The sequence below is a fragment of the Leguminivora glycinivorella genome, chromosome 16, assembly GCF_023078275.1.
Source record: "Leguminivora glycinivorella isolate SPB_JAAS2020 chromosome 16, LegGlyc_1.1, whole genome shotgun sequence".
In the NCBI taxonomy this organism is placed as follows: domain Eukaryota; kingdom Metazoa; phylum Arthropoda; class Insecta; order Lepidoptera; family Tortricidae; genus Leguminivora; species Leguminivora glycinivorella.
The window spans coordinates 13,652,459-13,669,337 of NC_062986.1; the positions used below are offsets into that span (position 1 = coordinate 13,652,459).

Below are 16,879 nucleotides of genomic sequence, written 5' to 3' on the forward strand. Positions count from 1 at the left end.
CTCCGCCACGTCGCCTGAATGTAATTCGGCGTGGCGGAGACGTCCGTTGCGCGCCGCGAGACACGCGACGCCTAAGTGACCGGCCACACCAGAGCGTCGCGTGTCTCGGGGCGCGCAACGGACGTCCGCGCCACGCCACCTGAGTGTAATTCAAAAAGCGTCTCCTCAGTACATTTTGTATAGAAAGGACGTAAGACGCGCCCCAGGCGGCGTGGCGGCGGCGTGGCGCGCGCCGCGCCGCTTGGCGGCGCGCCTGAGCGCCCGCCAAAATGTACTGTGGAGACGCTTTTTGAATTACACTCAGGTGGCGTGGCGCGGACGTCCGTTGCGCGCCCCGAGAAACGCGACGCTCTGATGTGGCTGGTACCTAAGTGGGACCGCTGCCTTAGGGTGGTCACGACCCTCAGTCGTGAGGTTTTGAAGAAGAAGAATCATGGAAACTAAGAAAAGAATAAAAGGCACATGCACTCACCTTAGGTTCTGATTTAATTTTCTTGGCCGGTGGTTGTAAGCTCGGGGCTTCTTGCCGCGAGTCGTCAGGTTCAGGTTTGATAGGTATCGTGGGGCCGTGCGGCGCGTGAGGTGTGTGAGGCGGGTGGGGGGCGTGCGGCGCGGGCGCGGGCGCGGGCGGCGGCGGGGGCTGCGCGGGCGCGGACGCGGGCGCGGAGGGGACGGGGCCGGGCGCGGGCGCGGGCGCGGGGAGGGCTTGCCGGGCTCGAGCCGCGGCGCGGGCGAGGGTCGGGGCTCGGGCGCGGCGAGCGGCGCGGCCGGGGCGGCCAGCGGCGGCGCGGGGGGCCCGGGCGCGTTGGGCGCGACGGGCCTGGCCACGCCGTTGACGTCGTGCGGGTGGTGGTGCTTGTCGCGCGCCTTGTCTCTCCGGTGGCCGCCGGAGCCGCGCTTGGCGGCGGCGGGCGGGGCGGCGGCGGCGCCCTGCGTCTTGGGCTCGCCGTTCATCTCGTTCGACTTGACGATCTCGTGCTTGGCCTCCGAGCTCTTGGTTCCCGGCTTGGTACGCTTGATCTTCATCTTGAGCGCCGTGCGCTGCGCGTCCGGCTCGGCGCGGGCCGCCATGCCGCCCGCCTCGTCCGTTTTCTCTATGTCGGCATCGAGGTCAATGATGAGGTCTCCGATGCCTATGTCCCACTCGTTGTCATCGTACTCGAAGTTGGTCGCGTGGGGCGCGGGGCGAGCTCCGCCGGCCGGCGCGCCCTCCCTCATTGACGCAGCCATGCGCGCCGACTCGCCGCGCCCGCCCCCTCGCGTCCCGCACACGACAACACCATTGTAGCCCTGCAACAATAATGCACATCAGCACTACTTCACTACCACTTCCTTACTAACCTACAATGTTTTACACAATGGCTAAGATAAAGTCGATTGGCTTTCCCCCCGGAATACTCCACACCACACACTAGGAAACTCTTAATTCAAAGTAAATATTCAAACCCAATCCCATATAGTTACTGGGGACGCTATTGCACAACACCCTGCATTTTATGATTAAGCACTGAGACTTGGCACAGGTTGTTCCTTGGCTGGCCCTGAGTAGATAAAGATCGGGAGGCATCGAGAGCCCCCCTTAATTTAGGAGGGAAGAGGGGGGGAAGGCTGGCGCCGCCGCGCTTCCTTTGAAACCATATTTCTCTAAAACTATACAAAATAGGGCATGCGATATATCATTTTCGGATAAATGAAGGACGAGGAATTCATTTTTGGAACAAAAAAAATGTATTTTAGAACAAAAATACAAAATAAAATGGGAAAATCTGAAAACGAGATTTTTTTTTATACATATTATTGCACATTTTATGAAAACTGTAATGGTTTTTTCTAAATAAAAAATATTATTTAATAGCTAATTTTATCAAGTTTTAGAAAATGTATAATTTGTTATAGAAATATATTATAGGACGAGTGATAAAAAATAATTTACATCGCCCGATAGGGTGATTTGAATGCTCATTTCAATAAGTTTTGTCAATGATTTCAGGTATAATCACTATTTTTAACACACGAAAGCCGTAATCATTGTAGTTTATGGCTATTTTAGTGATTAATGTACTTAAAATAAAAAAAATACAAAAATTTTAAAAAATATTAAAAATGTGATAATTTTTTTTAACATTATCCTATTTTGTTCTTTCTACACAATATATATCTAAAAGCAATAAATATCAATAAAAAGCCACATTTATACAGTTTATAAAAATATATAGTTTGTTATATAAATATATTACGAAACGCGAGATAAAAAATAATGAAAATGAAAATTTTAATGTACGGGTCAGCTTGCATTATTCGATGAGGTGAGGTAAAGGTACCTACTACCCGCTATGCAGTGGAGTTCGTCTAGTAATACAGAAATATACTTATTCTAATAACGTTTGTACACACATGTAGGTATATCACGACCCAGTACAGAAAATTGTAAAAGTCCTATAATATAGTTTATTTTGATTGTAAAATAAAATTGCATGTGACTTATATTGCAAAAAAAATGTCTTAATCACGTTCTCCTCTCCTAAAGCAGTTCTGCATGCATAGGCTTGAAGATTTTTTAGTTTACTAGCAGAATTTAGTTACTTCCTTTGGGCCCCCTTAAATCGGTTTTACCCATTCATAAAAGATAAAATAAAAATCGTCATATTCTTCCTTTCAGTATCAATGATAGTTAGTTATTGCGCAATAGTGCCATAAAAAATAAACTAGATTCGTATTAGCATTAAACATTAATGATTTTTGAACTAAGACATTGCTTTTGTACAAAGGAGAACCTCAAAAAATGGTCTGACTAGACGAAAACATGTGTATCGGGGCTACTACTCAAGGCTCTCAGAAAGTGTAGCTATTTTGAGTTATTCAAATAAAACAACATGAATAGTCTGAATTTAATTATGTACATATCACAACATCCACTGCATAAGCACATCAGCTCCGAACATTTAATTTAAAAAGTCTTTTTTTATGGTTGCACCTTACGCGGCACTGTTTTTTATTACACCTGCATCCGACAATTTCGAGGCATGTTTCTGCAGCAACGGGCAACGTTGCGGGCAAGTAGGCTCCCAAATCCCAATTGTTACAGACTTTCGTCCAGCCACAAGTAGCAAATAATGGCAAATTTTGAATTGGGTTTAGTTGACCCCATAAATGGACACCTTGATATACCTATAACCCTTACAAAAATGGTGCAAGGCAGCTTTTGTCGGTGAAATGCTGTTAATTTGGCGGTCTTTTTTGGTTAATAACTATTTTCGGCACTCGTTAACCAAAGTACAGGACGCAGATCTGGAATAATAAATATGTCAAGTAAGAATTATCCATAAATTATGCAAATCATATAGATAACTACTATTTCACAAGATGTATTAGGATCAGATGTATATATCTGACCTATCATATCAATCGATCATTTCATGTAATATAAATAGTTAAATTCAGACTATATAGAAGTATGTTGTTTAATTTGAATTACTCTAAATAACTACACTTTTTGAGAGCTTTGAGTACCTTTACCTCACCTCATCGAATCATACAAGCTGACCCGTACTGTACATCAAGATCGCCCTGCCACGTCACTTTCATTATTTTTTATCTCGCGTTTCGTAATATATTTATATAACAAACTATATATTTTTATAAACTACATAGATGTGGCTTTTCATTCATATTTATTGCTTTTAGATATATATTGTATAGAAAGAACAAAATAGGATAATGTGATAAAAAAAGTTATCACATTTTTTTTTTAATTTTTGTATTTTTTTTATTTTAAGTACATTAATCACTAAAATAGCCATAAAATACAATGATTACGGCTTTCGTGTGTTAAAAATAGTGATTATACCTGAAATCATTGACAAAACTTATTGAAATGAGCATTCAAATCACCCTATCGGGCGATGTAAATTATTTTTTATCACTCATCGTATAATATATTTCTATAACAAGTTATACATTTTCTAAAACAAGATAAATGTAGCTATTAAATAATATTTTTTATTTAGAAAAAACCATTACAGTTTTCATAAAATGTGCAATAATATGTATAAAAAAAAATCTCGTTTTCAGATTTTCCCATTTTATTTTGTATTTTTGTTCTAAAATACATTTTTTTTGTTCCAAAAATGAATTCCTCGTCCTTCATTTATCCGAAAATGATATATCGCATGCCCTATTTTGTATAGTTTTAGAGAAATATGGTTTTAAAGGAAGCGCGGAGGCGCCAGCCTTCCCCCCCTCCTCCCTCCTAAATTAAGGGGGGCTCTCGATGCCTCCCGATCTTTATCTACTCAGGGCCACCCAATGAACAACTGTGCCAAGTCTCAGTGCTTAATCATAAAATGCAGGGTTCCCATACAAGACATAGCAATAGCGTCCCCAGTAAGTAGACTCTACAATAAGTTATTTCTGCAATACTCGTAAAGGCAAAATAAATAAAGTCAAGTAATTCTCTTTTACATAACGCCTATACAATAACTAGGCATTGATGTTAAAGTTTACAGAAAGCAATAAAATTATTAAATAAACATGTTCCTTTTAAATTAGTAGTTTATAGAAACTTCATATCACATAAAGTTATAACTTATAACCAATACTCGAGGCAATGACCGTAAAAGAGTCGTAAAAGTGTGATAAGCTCGAGGCACTCTGTCGACCGTAGACCGTAGACCTCGCTAGGCGACGCCAGGCTGCCATATAGAGAATGAGAATTTACTCGTAGGTACGGTCAACCAATTTGAATCATAGGCCACTCTAGAACCCTCTCTGATTGACACCGTGCATTATTGGCCATAGAAGTCACTTTTGACGTTGACTGTGAAAAGGTTTTCCAGTGCCCTACGATTAAAATTGGTTGACTGTATATGTATTTTACTCGCTGAGCGAGACGAACTCTGGAGTGGAAGCCCGCTAACACCCGCGGTCGTGTCGTGGCAAGCCGCCCCTGTGAAGGAGAGATGGCATCTGCCAACAAGCTGACGAGAACTGGATGCAGATGGCAATGGATCGACGGGTGTGGAGGAATAGCGTGGAGGCCCATGTCCGAAGACGGGCGCTTTAAGGACTGCTATATATAGTTAGATAGACATGCATTTTACCAGTGTGGTAACGGGTTAAGAATTTCACCACCTCCTTTCCTCCTATGGTCATATGGTGGTCGTCTGCTATTTATGGTATTTGGGTTAAATTGTGGTGTAGCCAATGGGCTATATATTATAGCAATCTATCACTGCGAAGTGCAAGTTCGATATTACAAATTCGGTTTTTTCAACCCGTTAATGGGAATTTGAAGAATTTGGGACCCCCCCAATTAGCGTAAGTTGTTAAAAAAAATTAACTCACTGTCAGTTTTGTAACATTGAGTTAATTATATGTAATTATGTTTATAATAATTATAATTAAGGATAAAATTTGAATAAAAATATTGTTTTTGTGTTAATTACATAAACTTTAAGCGATAATCTACATTCAGAATGTGAAAAAAGTAGATTTTTAGACAGATTTTATGCTTAATTGTCGTCAAAAAACTGACAGCGAGTTAATTTTTGGTAACAACTTACGCTAATTGGGGGGACCCAAATTCTGAAAATGCCTTAATCGCTAAGCAGAGCAGTTTCATGTGCTCTGCCTGCCACTTTTGGGAATACAGTCGTGAATTTATGAATATATGTACACGTTTTATTTTGTTCCCTTTAGTTGAAGAAAAGACGCTTTTCACAAGGATTTTCGTACATTGACACGTCTGTCACTATTTCTATTGAACGCGCATAATTATTTAGCTGTCACGCCTGTGACGCCAGCTGTCAATGTCTGTGCGAGCGTGAACGTTATATAAAAGACTAGCTTTTGCCCGCGGCTTCGCTCGCGTTAGAAAGAGACAAAATGTAGCCTATGTCACTTTCCATCCCTTCAACTATCTCCACTTAAAAAATCACGTCAATTCGTTGCTCCGTTTTGTCGTGAAAGACGGACAAACAAACAGACACACACACTTTCCCATTTATAATATTAGTATGGATTATAGATTACTATAGATTACAGAATATGTATAATGTGAACAGTTTTATTAAAAACGTAACGTTACTCAGCCACTATTTGTTAGTAATTACCGGATGGTGATAAATAAATGTTAACAGCAAAAAAATCTCAAGAGTTAAGACGCTACAGGAGCGAAAATGCTAAAATAGAAAAGAGCCCCCCTTTCAATTTGGGAATTTTAAGTTAAATATACTAGTGTTTTTAACTAGATTTATCGAAAAAGAATTGGCCATTCAGAACAACTCAGTTAAAAGATACTGCCAAAAAAATCTTTAAAATCGAGGTTCCGCTCTCCACTGTTTCCTTTCCTCCTTCAAAACTTAATCAATCGTAACGAAATTTGAGAATCTGAATAACAGTGAAATTATCTGTGTCGGCCCGTTTAGTTTTTTTGGCTAATTGTTACCAATTTTGAATACCACACCTTTTTTTGCGCCATAATCAATAAGGCCGTTTTTGGAAAATTTTGATGGGCTCTAGCGTCTTTAAAAATAAGAATATCAAAAAAATCAAAACGGTCCCACACAGATAAAAATAATAATATTCTGTGTTGAAAAAGTCAGTGCTCTATCTTCAAAAACCAGGGAGAAAATAGTTGAGAGCGTTTGTATGGAGAATTGACCCCTCCTGTATCGTCTTAAGTTATTTCATTACTTTATTGTGATACAAAAACCCTCCAGGCTTCGCTCTACGAACAGCTGAGCAGTGTCGTCGGAACGATTTCTTTAAAAAACTACTTCAACCGGATATTTCGATAAAAATAATTGATTTGACCTAGATATTTAATTGAATACTCCATTAACGATAAAAACTACGTATGTTCATATATTGATTATTGATATCAGTTATTTAAACTCATTTGCCACGCAGACGGCGTTTAGATAATTTACTAATCAGTTAAATATCACTTAAATGGCAGTTTATTTCTTTTCCAATTTAGTTTTTTAAATGTGTATGCAATTAAGTTTATGACGACGCCATTATATTGTAAAATTTTATCCACGACTCTTATCTAAAACGTTTTACTCAACAACGCAGTAAAATATAAATATTTATTACTTTTATAAAATTCTGCCATATATCATTCCAATATGCTTTTAGCTTATCGTTTTTTTGTCTGTGCAAATCAAAATATTTTATAGAGATACATAAGTAATTATTAATTACATATGCATATTAATTAATTCGTCATCAACTTTTCTTATAATTTGATTAACGCAATTAACATGTAAAGGTCACTAAGAGCTAATATGACACAAACCGAATGTGTGAAACACAAATAAATTAATAACCCACGGTTTTATTTACTTTTGCAAAGTACATGAAAGTACTCATAATTATATTTCCTATCCTAGCATAAGACCCTTATCCTTAGGGACACTTGCACCACCGAAAATGGAGCGTTAACCCGAGGTTAACCCACAATTTTATATGGAATTTGACAGTTGACAGCCCACTAACCTTGAGTTAAGCGGGTGGTGCAAGTGGCCCATCATGAAAGATAAGAGTTTGTTTTCATAGAGGTATATCAGGTATACTTACTGAACATGTTTCTGGTCAAATTAAGAACACTCCCCACTCACTTCCCCATCCATTTGGTAAAATCTCTCAGTAGTCTCAATATACCAAGTGCAAGCTGATGCGCTATGAAGTAAGGATGAACTTGACAGAAAGACGTTGATAGACGGAACGGAACAACTGCAGATACACTGGTCAAAAAGAGAAATAAAAAAACAAAGTGTGATGTAAAGCTGCATTTTTGGTATGTTATTTGGGGTCCTTGGGGGAATGTAGGACTATATTTTGCAAGCAAAAAAATGGTGTGCTAACTTCGTAATTTAAAAAAAAAGTAAAAAAAATCAGACTTTTTTTGGTTTTTGCCGTTTTATTAAAAAACGCATCATTTTTGGTCAAAAGTTGCTTTGTAATGTTGAAAGCGCATTAAATTCCAAACAGTTTAACATCTTTTTTATCGATGTCCGTCAAATATTTTTTGAGATATGAAGCGTCAAAAAAAGAGCATTTTTCCCCCTTTCTATGAAAATATTCGTTTTGCTAATATTTTGAGACAGATATCAGCAAAACAACTCAGGCTATTACATAAAAATGTAGAAAATTTCACTAGCTTTCATTTAAGACCAAAAGAGTGCCAGTATAAAATAGGATTATATCATAAGTCTAGTATAACTGGATCAGAAATAATCGGTGGATGGTAATGGCCAAATGGGATAGTTTACATATATTTACAGGAGGCGTAGCGGAGAACGAATTATTATTATTTGGGGGCTGTTCAAGTATTACTCAGACACATATTTGCGTATATCAAATCAACATTTATTTAGTAAGTTAAGTTTACGGTCAGAAAGACCTCAGGCTCGCTGCTTGGCGGAAAAAAATATTTACGAGTAGAAAACCCTCATTAATTGAATCAGATTGTTCCGAAATTGTTCTTGTACGGACTGGTTTTTAAAGCATAACTGAGGGTCAATAACATCGATGCAATCTCACGAGCGTTGTCGTGGACGTGCCCGAATCATAGTATTCTCCGTTTAACGAAATATCAGTACATAGTATGTGTTGTATTGCACGCGCAGGTCTCTCACCGCCGCGCAGGTGTAGTTTTTTTTGGACATTGGATTTTTCCTAGAAATATTCTAGACATGTATTTTTATATATACATATACCTAATTATATATTTTTTGTTTAACGATTATTTTTATATGAAATTGTATATTATAGACTCAATATTATTATGAACAATAATTTACAACAATAAATTGCTCTGATAATTAGGTTAGATTAAGATCATAATATATATGTAATGAACTATTCATAAGAGCTTGTAACTAGGCCTACATGAATAAAGATATTTTGAATTGAATTGAATAGTCGGACCATAACTCGACAGTGTACACGCTTGTACAAAAACTGAGGAACAGCTGTCTTTTTACGCTGTCACTACATTTGGCGAATCTTCTAGCCAACATGTTTGCCCTTACTGCGGTGGCTCGCCTCTGCCTTTCTATGTCCTCCTGGTCTTTTAAACTGGAAAACAAGATGTGGCCAAGATATTTGACTTCGTGTACTCTCCGCAATTGAACTCCATCAAGCAAAAGAGGTGGTACATGCGTGGGCATATGTGCTGCCTCCATGAGCATAAATTCAGACTTGTCCGGATTGTATCTCATGTTATGCTGGCTGGCGTATCTCTCGCATTCTGCAAGTAACTTACGCATAGCTCCCACAGATGGTGCTAGTAGGACCATATCGTCTGCATATGCGATGTGATTTATCATTTGCCCATTGATGGAGCAGCCAACCTCGGTACTGGTCAAAACCTGCGACAGCCCATCAATGTACTCGCTGAAGAGAGTCGGAGACATACTGCCTCCTTGTCTCACGCCACAGTTTAGCCCGCTGGCTGTGGACAGAGTTGACTTCCATCTTACTACGTTCTTCTGCTGGGAATACCACTTCTCCAATATCTTAGTAATTGGCGTGGGCGCTTTCCGTTCCCGTAGTTTATTCCACAGCAATTGGTGGTCAAATACAACTCAAGTGGACTTTCTATCACTACAGGAGTTGTGCCATCAAGATGCAGAACCAGGAAAATGTAACTAATTCTGTTTTATTTTTCTAATTTCCTAAACTTCAAAATTTTACTGTATTTTATTTCTTCATTAGTAATAGTCAAATCGATGCAAAGTTAGCTTAGACGATTTTTTCAGATAAACGGATATCAAAGAAAGTAGGATCGAATAGATAGCACTTTCAACCTAAAACTTTTAGCGTCAACTATTTTACCTTAACCAATCTACCAGACTCTTGGCTTCTCTATTTATAGATTTGTTTTTGTTTACCAAAGTAACTATTCGTCAGTAGACCTTTATTTGCACTAAAACTAAAGCAAAATAAATTTTATACAATGTTATATTGCAATATATATCATATCATGAAGTATTTTGCAGATATTTGTCTAAAAATATTGGCAAAACGCTACATTTTATAAATGCGTCAAAAATTAACCTTTTTTGACGTTTCATATCTCGAAAACTATTTAACCGAAATTGATAAAAAATATGTCAAACTGTTTGAAATTTAATGCGCTTTCAACATTACAAAGCAATTTTTGACCAAAAACGCATAGTTTTTTAATAAAAAAATAAAAACCAAAAAAAGTCCGATTTTTTTACTTTTTTTTTTAAATTACGAAGTTAGCACACTTTTTTTGCTTGCAAAATATAGTCTTACATTCCCCCAAGGACTCCAAATAACATACCAAAAATCCAGCTTTACATCACACTTTGTTTTTTTAGCCGATTTTCATGTAAGATTTGACCGGTGTAAGAAGAAGACCCTCAAAAACGAAATATTTGCCACAAAATAAACGAAAAAGATGGCGAACTAGTATCATAGGTACCAGGAACACAGCGCAACAGGGAGATTACCGCGGGCAGTTTACGGCGTCGACTCTGGCTTTACGGCGCCCTGTTGATAACTCCTCGTAAATATTTTACGACAGCTCTCATGCCGCGCTACGCTATGCCTATTCAAACATGGGTTTAAGAATAATGGCTTGGAAACTAAATGAGATTTATTAACACACGTTTTAAATCAGGTCACCCGATTAGTCAGCTAAACAATGGTTTTTACTTTTTAGTTTTAACCAAAAGTTTCAAAAGGACACTAAAATTGTAAAGAAATCTAATTACTAGGTAGGTATTTAGTATGCTGCTATAGGAAAAAGAATCCTTTGTACAGTTTGTACATGGACACCAAAATGTTCGAAGTACGGTCGTATCGTATACTTAGTAGGGATAGGGAACCCAGTATACGATTTACTCATACATAGTTTCATATTGCCAACGATTGTTGATTCATTTTTAAATAGCTGCTTTTTTCATTACTATGAATTTACTGACACAAAGTTAAATCACCACAATCCAAGTTAATTATACGGTTCATTATTTCCTACAAATAACAAAGGAATAATTTATTCCGATAAATCTGTGATAACAGCTGGACCATATTAATTACCACTGCGAACGTTACATTTATTTCAACTAATTCCCTTGTCACGACTATGAATAAACAAATATACACATTTCTGTTTCGTTTTACATAATCTATTAAAAACCTTGAGGCTGGTTCTCGTTTAAGAACTTGGTATGATTCTCATCTGATTTTGATACGAGCAAGTCGTTTCATTCTAGTTTCATTCTGTATCGCAAACGCCCCCAATAAGCTCATCAGAGATGCCTTATGAGACTTCAGTTTGATCAAGAAACTGCCATCAACTAGTTACAGTGCCGCATGTATCATGTGGATACTTACCTAAATACAAGTATGCGTGATTTTTTTCAGATACCTACGAGCTACGACTAGATTCGCAAAAAGATTTTCTTCAGAGGCACAGCCAAATTCGATTCTAAGCGGCTCGCATTGAGGCGCGCCGCCGTCTCATCAAGGTCCTATCAAAATAAGATCAGCAATATCAGCATCACATTGTTAAAACACAGTCGTGATAAAACATGATCCCAATAAATCCGTTTCCATTAGATACGTTTTAAAGCCAGGATGAATGCGAAATCCGAGAAAGATAGGGAAATCCAGCGATATAAATCGTGGATTCCATTACGTCCAGCCGTATGTTTGTCAATAGGCCGGCTGATTGGCCTCCTCCGCGCGCTGCGCGCCTGGTCGCGGGCGATTTACGAGCCAGCTTGGCGGGTTGCCCGCGTAGAAAATGACGGAATCAAATGCACCTTCATTGAGTGTATTTTCTCATAATTCATAATCAAATCATATAAGGAGTGCCAATCAAAAGAGCTCACTTTTGTACTTTTGAATAGACACACGCCTAATATCATATTAATTATCATACGCACGCTTCCCATTCGGGTCCGGTTCAGGCCGTTTGGCACTCTGGTTTCCATGGAAAACATCTTGTCCAATTCACCACTGAAATGAAAATTCGGTGCTTCGGGCAGTTCGGGCAGTCCTACGTGAATTACTTTGGAACTGCTACTTTGACCGGATTGTCTTGTATTGTAGCAAGATTTATTAATTTGATAACGGATTATAGAGATTATAGGTGACGCACAGATTTAAACATAATCTACTTTCGATTAACAGCACACTTCGTAAATGTATTGTGTTTGGTCTTTTCTAAGACACAGCAATGCACAATTTATAAGCTCTCGATCTTTTCTTAATCAATGCCATTTTACCCTAAACCAACGCTTCGCAATACTAATTGCAAAATTACACGAATAAGGCGTCATCCATATATTACGTCACAGTGTAAGGGGGAGGGGGGGGTCATACTAAATGTGACAAGCCCTGTTAAAGGGATACAAAAAAGCGTGACATAGGGGGGGGGGAGGGGTCCAAAAACCTGAAATTTGGTGTGACGTAATATGTGGATGATCCCTAAGTGGCCATGTTGTACTAGTTTAATCTCTTTGTAATAGTTTGTAGAAACATCGTGGCTAAAGAGACACGTAGCGTAGCGTAAACAAACTGCATAGTGGCATTGCTAATTAGGACCGTTAATCTAGACAGGCGTATAAAGTCGCTTACGGGCAAAATGTACGACTAGCAACAACATTTAACTACAAGTTTGTTTATTGGTGCTCCTTATCTGGTTGCAGTACGATTTACGAACGGCCAGTACGTTGACGATGGTAGATTGCATACACGGCGCGGAAACTTAGAAGAGTTTACACATAATGTAAGACTTCGGACAATGCACGACACGACTCTTCTCTTTAAAAAACAGACTCTAGGTAAAAAAATTAAAAAATTGAAAAAATGTTAGTTGCATTGAAATTTCAAACTAAGTACTACGTTGAACAAACATAGAGAGATGAGATGGTCATAATTTGATATTTCTGGATAAAAGTTAAAAAAATACAGATCCCATTTTTTTAACCCCCGACGCAAAAACGACGGGGTGTTATAAGTTTGACGTCTCTGTCTGTCTGTTTGTCTGCCTGTCTGTCTGTCTGTGGCATCGTAGCTCCCGAATTTAGTTTTTTTTTGTCTGAAAACTGAGTTAGTCATGTTTCAGCATGCTTAGGCATGTTTCATGAAAATCGGTCAACTATGTCGCGGTCGGGGGTTTTTTAACCGTCGCCTCATATCTCAAGAAGGACGGTTATCAAGTCGTCTGTATGTTTTTTTATTTTATTTTTTATTTTTTTTAATGTTTGTTCCTCGATATCTCCGTCGTTACTGGACCGATTTTGAAATTTTTTTTTTTTAATTGAATGTATATGCATACAGATTGGTCCCATTTTTCTCAGAACCCAGTTCTGATGATGGGATCCTGGAGAAATCGAGGGAACTCCTCGAATCTGAAAGGCATACATATAGTGATTTTTGTGTTTTTAAAGGAACAGCATGCATTTAGGTACGGAACAGTGACATTTGGTGCAGTGGAACTGCTGATGATGGCCAGAATAGAACTCTTCAAATCTGAACGGCACGCTTATAGTGACTTTGGTATTTTTATAAGAACAGCATGCACTTTCATCCAGAACAGTGACATTTGGTGCAGCGGAATTGCTGATGATGGTCAGAACCGAACTCCTCAAATCTGAACGGCACGCTTATAGTGACTTTGCCATTTTTATAAGAACAGCATGCGCTTACGTCTAGAACAGTGACATTTGGTACAGTGGAACTGCTGATGGTCAGAACCGAACTCCTCAAATCTGAACGGCACGCTTATAGTGACTTTGGTATTTTTATAAGAACAGCATGCACTTGCGTCCAGAACAGTGACATTTGGTGCAGTGGAACTGCTGATGATAGTCAGAACCGTACTCCTCAAATCTGAACGGCACACTCATAAGTGACTTTGGTATTTTTGCAAGAAAAGCATGCATTTAAGTTCAGAACAGTGACATTTATTTATTTAGTTATGTTTGTTAAGCATATTGAGTTTTCAAGTCAAAGTTTGTCAAGCTTCGATTTCTTATAATATAATATCGGATTCATGAGGAATTGAGGAAACTCCTCAAACCTTAACGTTATACGTATATTCATTTATGTTGCCATCTAATAATTAAAGCATTAAAAGCAGTTTTAAAAAATACCTACACATTTCTACATAATCCAACATTCGCAAGTAACTTTCACCAGAACCCGAAAGGCGACGGTTTTTTTTTCTTAAAAATTATTCTAAATTTTAATTTTGTGGTTATTATCCCTAGCACTCTCCGAGCTAGCATGTAAGTATTATTTTATTTATTTACTTGTATTTCTGACCATTCGTTCAACGCAGTTTCTAGAAGCATCTTTTCACTAGTCTGTCAACGTTAAAAAATCTGTAATCTTTCTTCTAAGGCATATTCCATAGATGACTGCTGAGTGTCAGTCAACGTGGCAGAAAGATTATTAGAGAATCTGAAGCGTGATGCAGTTTAATAACATCATTACCGCTCAAAATGTTTAACACAATAATGTGCGCCGGCTCATTACAGCCAGAATAAAGTGCTGTAATTTGCCTGCGAAACAACAATTTTGTTCTAGCGGATAGCATGATTACTAGAGATGTTACGAATATTCCGTATACGGCCTATTCGGCGACGTTGTCGAATATTAGGTATTCTGCCGAATTTTGCCAGCTATTCGGCCGAAGATCGATTATCTGTTTAGTAATTTCCATCATTTCCAAAGGGGAAAAAATACAATAGTTTACAAAAACCTCATTACATTCTACGACTCTTCCAACCAGACTAGGAAAAACTTCGAAAAATAGTAAGTTGCATTAAAAATACAAAAATATGTTACTATAAAAAGTTTAATAAGTATTCACGGAAAGTTGTGAAATACATACGAAGTATTACGGAGACAAATTTTTGAGCATAAGCTGATTAAAAAAAAAATCCTGTGTTCGATTTGATTGACTCTGACTCCATTCACTAGGTGAGAGAAACAAACATTATTATCTTCGGGTAATTAACTTGTGACACCGCTGACACTGGGCTTGCCATGTTAGTGTTTAGATTACTTTGTATACTGTTCGTAATTGGCAGACTGGTAGTAACTCAACATGTACAAATGTCATGCCGAATACTAGCTAGTCGAATATTCGGTATTCGGCCAAAATCACGGCCCATCTCTTCTCTACTGTGAGATAGTCTGGCCCTTCTCGCCTCACGTATTACCGACCAACACAAATCACGTGTATTATCACGTATAACTTGTGACACCGCTGACTCTGAGCTTGCCGTTCGTGTTTAGATTACTTTGTATAACTGCTCGTAATTAGTAGACTGGTAGACTCAACAACTGGTTTGGTAGACTCAACATGTAGGTACAAATGTCATGCCAAATATTCGCTCGTCGAATATTCGGTATTCGGCTAAAACCACGGAGCATCTCTATTGATTACTCTGTGTGATAGTCTGGCCAGTATCGCCTCGCGTAGATTAACTTGTCACACCGCTGACACTGGGCTTGCCGTTCGTGTTTAGATTACTTTGTATAACTGCTCGTAATTGGTAGACTGGTAGACTCGACAACTAGATTGGTAGACTCAACATGTAGGTACAAATGTCATGCCAAATATTCGGCATTCGGCGAAAACCACGGAGCATCTCTATTACTTTGTGAGATAGTCTGGCCATTATCGCCTCGCGAAGATTAACTTGTCACACCGCTGACACTGAGCTTGCCGTTCGTGTTTAGATTACTTTGTATAACTGCTCGTAATTAGTAGACTGGTAGACTCAACAACTAGATTGGTAGACTCAACATGTAGGTACAAATGTCATGCCAAATATTCGCTCGTCGAATATTCGGTATTCGGCTAAAACCACGGAGCATCTCTATTGATTACTCTGTGAGATAGTCTGGCTATTATCGCCTCGCGTAGATTAACTTGTGACACCGCTGACACCGGGCCTGCCGTGTTCGTGTTTAGATTACTTTGGATAAGTGCTGGTAATTGGCAGTGTCATAGAACTTGTACGGTTGTAGTTTATTGGATTAATGCTGTACACTGTACAGTCAGCAGCATCGTACTTATTCATTGTGACAGCTAAAGCGCCAAATTGTTTAAGTTTTTATGGTAACAAAGACGTATCACGATGTAATTAAGATGTAAATATTTGGCCCTTTTACTTCGGATGCTGACTGTATGGTCGCAGAGCGGCCATGGTAATGATTTTCTCAAATATTTCCGAAGATCTTGGCCCCGTGGATGAAACATTCACATTATTACCCGATCGTGGCCACACTTCACAGGATTAACTAAACAAGACGAAAATGCCGGGAAAACAGAATCCATACAGTTATTGTAGGTACAATATAGTAAAATAACGTCACTTTTATATTCTTATGGTGATTAACCGACATGAGGTCCTCTTGAAACTAAATTGTACTTAGGGCCGGTGACACCAAACCGTCCAAATTTTATTATATGGGAAGTTTCATAGACCTCTGCTGCGTGACGATGATGTGTCTGTCAAATACATATGGTTGATGCAACCGGCCCTTAGTCTAGTTACTTCATAGTCTTGCTTCCTATCATCAGTTATGTTAGCTGTTCTATTCATCGGATAACTGTTTTCATACCGATCGCCGAGATAAGGCATTCCGTACAAAACGCTGATCATTACGTCGCGACTCGCGCCTCTATCGATAGTGGCAGCTTCCATGCCACTGCAAAATACCTAATCAGCGTTATGACAATATCCTTATTTTCCAGTACAGATGGTGCATATCATAGAGAATAGCTTCATTTCTTGTCAGATCGAAACTTCGGCCATCTGTACTGAAAAACGCCGTAGGATATAAAGAAAGAGAAAATTACATTGATTTCATGAAT

General features: G+C 38.7%; 1 protein-coding gene across 1 annotated transcript in view; it reads right to left on the bottom strand.

Moving 5' to 3' along the window:
* LOC125234928 (zinc finger protein 608-like) overlaps window positions 1-16,879 on the bottom strand; it is a 154,184-nt gene that overhangs the window by 125,094 nt on the left and 12,211 nt on the right. Inside the window, exons 2-3 of the mRNA XM_048141350.1 lie at window positions 711-1,290; window positions 473-669 (exon numbers count right to left, since the gene is read on the bottom strand). Of these exons, the coding sequence (XP_047997307.1) occupies window positions 473-669; window positions 711-1,230 (717 nt within the window). The 5' untranslated portion in view covers window positions 1,231-1,290. The remainder of the gene's footprint in view (window positions 1-472; window positions 670-710; window positions 1,291-16,879) is intronic.